At 30.5% G+C, this 7617-nt stretch overlaps 1 protein-coding gene across 1 annotated transcript in view; it reads left to right on the forward strand.

Annotated features, from left to right (window-relative positions):
* LOC105625652 (putative epidermal cell surface receptor) overlaps positions 1–7617 on the forward strand; it is a 67523-nt gene that overhangs the window by 23383 nt on the left and 36523 nt on the right. Inside the window, exons 4-6 of the mRNA XM_012206974.1 lie at positions 303–495; positions 588–802; positions 4962–5326. Of these exons, the coding sequence (XP_012062364.1) occupies positions 303–495; positions 588–802; positions 4962–5326 (773 nt within the window). The remainder of the gene's footprint in view (positions 1–302; positions 496–587; positions 803–4961; positions 5327–7617) is intronic.

The raw sequence follows: 7617 nt of genomic DNA on the forward strand, positions 1-7617 counted from the left end.
ACACACACACACACACACACACACACACACACAAACACACACATACGCCCGCGCGCAGAGTTGAATATGAAATGAATATTTGTCATATCTTCGTAATTAAATTATGTCTATAGCAGTTAAAATTTATTTTTTCGTCACTTTCAAAAATTATCCTGAAGTCAATAAAAGCATTTAAAAAATGCTTGAGACGAAAGTTTCATATTGTTTCGCACAACATCCGAATCTGCAACAATAAATATGTTCCATTAAAAATATTGACATATATATATATATATATACATATACATATGTATTTGACGTAGCTGTTGAATCAAATGAAACGTGTGTATTCAACAACAAGACAGTGACGATAGGACAACGTGTCGAAGACGGCTGTTCCAGAGTATGCACTTGCGAAGCTAGCGGCCACTTAAAGTGTAAACCTAGGCCCAAGTGTCCTCCGAACGAGACTGTAATCAATGAGCATAATCGATGTGTCGTATTAATCGATCCTGGGTATGATATTTAACGAATAATTTAATTAAGTGTCATGCAAATTTAATTACAAAATTAAATAATTTACAATAACTAATTATCTTGATCTCTAGAGATAAATGTTGCACAGTTACACTTTGCGACGTTACTTTGGGCGAACACGAAGTTAAATCAGAGAATTCCACCGAATTGAATATACATTTGATGGACGTGAAGGCATTAAACTCGACGGCTATCAAATTAAAATTATCGACGAAGAATCCTCAAGATATTACTATAGAGATTTCACAGAACAATCATGTATGGAGACAACAAAATCCTGATAAAGGTGAATAAATCTTTATTGATGAATATAAAAATATTATTATTACTATATTTATACTGGATGAGTAAAAATATCCTGTGAAATATCTCGAAAATTAAGCATTTCTAAACGAAATGTTTCCTCCAAGAATTGTAAGGTTTTAAATGATCTATATTCATTGATCTGATCAATCTAATCTTGGATGGCGTGGCCAAAGTCAGGTCAAAGTTACATCGATTTTTTAAAATAGAACACCTTATTTTTTATTCCAAAATCTAATAACTGGTGTCAAGAGCTTTCCAAAACACTACAATGAAGTTATTTTTCATAAAGTATATACTTTTCAAGTTATGAGGTTTGAAAATTACAATACCGCCTGCATTAGCATTACGCAAGGTGATCAAAGCTGTCCGATCGACAACTAAAACCTCTTGAATGTTGTTCAAAATCATGTCCTGGATATCATTTATCAAGATCAAAGCCATTGGAGATTGTATCTTTTATTTTCATTTTTACATAAAAATGAATTTTTAATGCAAAAATAAAAATAATCTCCAATGCCCTTGATCTTGACAAATCCAGGACATGATTCTGAACAATATTCAAGAGGTTTTAGCCGTTGGTCGGACACCTTTGATCTTATGTAATATCAATACCGACGATAGTGTAACTTTCAAGCCTTATGACTAGAAAAGTATTCAATAAAAAATAACTTTATTATATATATTTTGGAAAGCTTTTGATATCGGCTATTAGGATTCTGGAATAAAAAATAGGATGTTCTATTTAAAAATCGACGTGATCTTAACTTGATCTTGGCGACGCTAGCGTCTGACTGACCAGATCAATGAACAGATCATTATCTTACAACTTTTGAAGAAAACATTTCTTTCAGAAATGCTTAATTTTTAAGATATTTCACCGGTACAGGACTTTTTACCTATATAGTATCGCCATATATAAGCGAAAAAAGTAACAAATGCGAGTGACTTCCCTTCCGAAAATTCTTATAAATATTTATAAGTAATCTAATAAGTTTTTGTATAATAAGAATTATAAAAGATTTCGTAAGTACAGATTTTATGTCAGAACACATAAAATCTTTTAAAAAATTTTTTAAATCTTTTAAAAAATTTAAAGAATAAAGGGCTACAAATCACACAGAATGATAGCTGTTAACAATAAAAATTCATTGAAATCAAATAAATACAAACAAATCGGTTTAAGATTTTCAAAAAAATGTGTATACATCTTATGAGAAAGTTCATATAGGTTTTACAAATCTTTATAAGAAATTTAATTAGTTCTTGTTCGAATCGTATAAGATCTCATAAATATCTTATACATTATTACATAAAATCTTTAAGTTCTTAAAGAGAAACATCTTTTAAGATCTTAAGCGATTTCAGAAATTCAAATAAAGTCTGTAAATAATTTAGAAGAAAATTCATATACTGAGGATTTTTTTATATCTTAGCGAACTGATAATATCTAATATCATATAACACCATATAATATCATAACAATTTTATTGAATAGTTATTAGAGTTCTTAAATTTTTAATTGAATAAACAGGGAAATGAGAGTAAATTGCGCAGATAAGATGCGCTATAAACTATATATATTCTGTAATTTAAATTTTTTATTAGGTGTACAACTTTGCTTCCGCCGTTTTTTTCCGAAATTCGAGGCTTTATTGTAAAAAACTGGTTATACATTTATGTTCAAAGTATTGTCCATCGCTGGCCACTACTTTCTCCCATCTTTCGAGTAGCGTACGAATCCCGCGTCGAAAAAACTGGTCATCTTTTGAGGCTATCCACGAATCGATCCAATTTTTTACTTCTTCATAAGACTGGAAGTGCTGGTCAGCCAGGCCGTGTGTCATTGATCGAAACAAGTGATAGTCAGAGGGAGCAACGTCTGGAGAATACGGCGGGTGGGGTAGGACTTCCCATTTCAACGTTTCCAAGTATGTCTTGACCACTTTCGCAACATGGGGTCGAGCATTGTCATGCTGCAAAATCTTTATCGTGTCTCTCGTTGTATTGCGGCCGTTTGTCTTTCAATGCTCGGCTCAAATGCATCAATTGCGTTCGATACCGATTGTCTGTGATTGTTTCAGTAGGTTTAACAGTTCATAATACACTACGCCGAGCTGGTCCCACCAAATACAGAGCATGACCTTGGACGTCAAAATCACTGTTCTTGAAGCGTTGAAACCACTCACGACACGTTCTTTCACTAATAGCGGCCTCACCATAAGTATTTGAGAGCATTTGATGAGCCGCAGATTTCTTCATATTGAAGCAAAAAATTAAAACCTCCCGCAAATGACGAGAATTTGGCTCGTAAACATTTTCAATCGAGAATAACTTTATGATGCAGACACAAATCGACTAATGTTTCTATGGGGTTATGTTGACAGATGCCCAAATTTATTGTATGACGTCTATGATCTATTTATTTCGACCACCACTTACCGCTAAAGCCATCTATAGGAAAACGGCGGAAGCAAAGTTGTACACCTAATATATGAACAATAATTTTCCATTTTCAGACGTTTCTTCCAATTATTTTCAATGAATTAATAACAGACATAAATATAATGTCAGATCCGCTAGATTTTTTAATACAATTCATCCTGATAATTCCTCAACGATTGCATCTTAATGAACGAGTTCTCTCAATTTGATTGGAGGAGTGCTACTATTAATATGGTCCAAATGACTCAGTAAAATCAAATGCAAACTAAGAGGAAAATTGTAAAATTGTAAAATTGTAATAAATAAAGTCAAATGTTAAAAATGTTGTCATTGCGAGTGACTCGTCAGATCGGATACTAAACGTATAAATCATGTAAAAACTTATGAAATCATATAATATAAAAACATAAAATATAATTAAATGTGTCGAGTTCATGTATAAGCCTGATCCTATATGACAACTAATTCCTATGAGTTCTTATGAGATATAAAATCATATTATATAATATTCTATATTTTCTTTAAACATACATTATGCTATTGTAAAACATATAAGAACTTATGAGATCATATAATAACATATAAAAACTTTAATGCTAATTTCGTATAAGACTAATCTTATATGAAAATTTCATAGAAGAATTTTCGACAGTTTGGACTACGAATATATCTGAGAATGCTTTGCAACTGCTTTCATCGTTCTATTTCGTACCTTTTTTTTTATTCTACTTAAATTAATGCCAGATTTCATAGATTAATTCAATTTCAATATGGCACAGCTTACAAATATTCTTATCCTTTTCACGTCAAAATTTATTACATAATTTTTCATTTTCACGTCTAAATTTCACAATAATTTTTTGAAAATCTTTATATATCTATGTCATTGTTTTCTTAGATATTCTGATATCCCTATCGTATATAATTCTCTATATCTTATTTCATATCCGGAATTTTGAATCTTATTATACTGCATTTGTTTCTGAACTTCTACATATATATCTTTCCGTTTATATATTTCTTCTATTTCTCATCTCATCTATTTCTTCTCTTTTTTAACTTTTATGTCTGATATTCCATTCCTGCGAAAATACTTTCCCTTTCTAATACATTAAAATATATTTTGCATTTTTGTTATCTTTCTTCTTTCCCACTTTCTTAAAACATTCTTTTAATATACATATTGTTCAACAATAAGAAATAGAGTAATGGTAGTAAAGTAATGGCCATAACGATTAAAGCTAAATCTATAATACTTAAATAATTATTTTATTTGCCATTACTTCGTATATTATTATTTTCCATTTATCTTTTTCTATAATTATCCTTCTTATTTGTACTCCTTCCGTCTTTATTTTTTTTTATCTTGATCTCATTCTTTTTCTTGATATTTTTTTTTATTCCTGTGATTCCTTCCGTTGCTCTTCCTTTATTGTTTTCTCCTTTGGCATTCTCAATTAAAGTTTTTTGGCATATGCTCCTTTTATCGGTTTCAGCGTTTTTTTTCTATTCAAATTTTAATCAATTCGATTATGTGAAATTCCTTGATATAATTCCAGAATTGTGTATCTTCGTTGTCCAATTCTATAACATTCTAAAAACCAATTTTAATTTTTCCTATTTTTCGAATTTGGTTTCTTTTCTCTTTATCTTTTCTTATGTGAAAAATAAAGTTATACATTTATATATATTTACAGATGGTATTATTTCAAATTTGGAACCCGCGCATACATATTCTGTTCGCGTAGCAGAAGGAAGCTATACAAATATACCTGGGCCAATCATACAAGTATTTCTGCCAGCCGAAGTTGTGAAGACAAATATATCAGAGAAAGTAACAGATAAGAACACTTGCAATTACAGAGGAAAATCATATAAAGTTGGCGCAGAATGGTATGATGAGTGTATCTCTTTCTGTATTTGCACAGAGGGTGGCAAATCTGAATGCGCTACGATAGAATGTCCTACAGATTTTGGACTGGATCTGTTGGATCCCAACTGTTTAGATTGGGAGACAGTTCCAGCGAATTTTGTCCCAAAAGCACCACGATGCTGCCCCCAGGTACAGCTCTTTGACATTCTTTCCTAAATTATAACTTGATAATTGATATATAATTTATTTTTTTATAACAAGAAATATATAAATCGTGCCTTGCACATAATTGCACATGATTCGTTCCCATTATCGAACATCATGGACATTCTGGAGCAATAGGTAACGCTAAATATTTTATTACTCTTGACCTTGCCTCTGATTACCATCAGATATCGATGGTCAAAAAAAATAAAAATAACACTTTCTCAACGCCATATGGTTATGTAGCTATAAGTTTAATCTAATGCCATTCAGATTAAAAAATATATTTGCGATGTACATTTCAATATAACGCCTGATGAATTCAGGCGGATATTAGCAAGTCTGCAAGAGATCAAATGCCTCATATACATTGACGATTTTATGATCTTAATTTGCGGGACATAATAACTTTATCACCGTGCTAAAACGGAATATTTGAAACTACAGTCTGATAAGTGCAAAATCTTCAGAAAGGAAATATCCTATCTAGGATACATCATTATTGAGAACCAGATCCTTCCAAATTAGAAGCTGTGAGAAATTTTCCAGTCCCAAAAGGAGTTAAAGATATAGGGTGGAATTGCAGGGCTAAGCAACTGGTTAATTCATACTTTCATTTTCGAAACATTTTTTTCTTGAAGACACAGATGTGACATTAGTAACATTAAATTCTTTTCGAGTATAGCATCAAATTAAAAATATTGTAAGTTATGTTGTTGGCAAATTTAAGATTTATTAAAATAGAAAAAGTTGATAAACATACTCGTTGTTGATCTTTATATTGTACATTTAAAATAAAATAACATATTAAAATTGAGTACTTGTCACTAATTTTTACATTATATAATACCTATATTTAAAGTGAAATAATATGTAGATTAAGTAATTGAATAATGCTTTTGTAATTACACTACTCTCTAAATCTCGTGGAGTGAAACTCGAAAAGATTGAAAGTTAAGCCAGTCTTGAAAACAGAGTGAAAATATTACATTGTTCAAGTGTGGCAAATTTTTAGAATGAGATTTATTTTTTTCGAATGAAGGAGTAAAATCTCAATCCTTTTTTTAAAGTGGGGTTCTACTCTGGTATTACACATGGAAGGAGTGAATCTCATTCCAAAACTATGGTATTAGAAGTACGACTTAGGAACCGAATGATACAATTTAACGATCCGTTCTCCAAAATCGTATTAAAAGCTACTTTTTAAAAAATCTTATTTTAAACAATAATTTAATGTTTACTTCCGTAAAATGTTGTTTTATTTTATTGTCAATGAACCAAAGTAAGAGTATAAATTTGACGTAAAAGTATAAAAACATTCTCACCTTAGTACTTTTGTTTAAAAGGTACGAATATAGACTTTTCTTTATAAACTTTCAAAGAAATAGCTTAGCTGAATACTCTATAGAAAATTTATAACTGATTTTTCAAAAATAGCCAAACCTTTAACTAAACTAATCAAAAAAGGGGAAAAATTTGTATGAACAACAGAACAGAAATTCTAAAAATAACCATCGCGCCAGTATTGAAGTACCCGGACTTCAACCAGGAATTCTTTGTCACAACGAATGCATCCGCTATATTATTCAAGCCATTGAAGCCGTGCTATTGCAAGATACAGTAGATCAAGATCGTCCGATCGCTTATGCCAGCCACGTATTAATTCATGCTGAGCAAAATTATAATACAATGGAAAAAGAATTAGCAATTGGATGGACTGTTAATCTCTTCCATCCTTATTTATATGATACTAAGTTCAAAATAATAACTGATCATAAATCGTTTATATGGTTACTTAATGTGATGGATTCCGGATTATAATTAATTTGATGGGAATTAAAATTAGAAGAATACGATTATGAGATCGTATATAAACCAAGAAAAACCAATGTTAACGCAGAAACGTGCTTGTGACTGTTAATAAATTAGGTACAGAAGAAACTATAGTCGCTGAAAAAATTTACAGCGAAGAAGAGAAACTATAAATTCTCTTCGAATATTACTATATACTCACAGGGTAGGGAACGCACTTTAAAAAGAATTAAATTAAATCACTTTTGCAAACTATTGTGAATACTATAAAAATGTGAATACTGTAAAAAAAAAGCTAGAAAAATGAGGCATCTCTAATTGTCACAAATACGCGGGACAAACCATTCGAGAAATATGCATTAAATATTGTAGGACTGCTAACAGTGACTGGAAACAAACATAATATATATATATATATATATATATATATATATATATATAATAATATATATTAGTACGTTACC

Source organism: Atta cephalotes, assembly GCF_000143395.1.
Source record: "Atta cephalotes unplaced genomic scaffold scaffold00003, whole genome shotgun sequence".
In the NCBI taxonomy this organism is placed as follows: domain Eukaryota; kingdom Metazoa; phylum Arthropoda; class Insecta; order Hymenoptera; family Formicidae; genus Atta; species Atta cephalotes.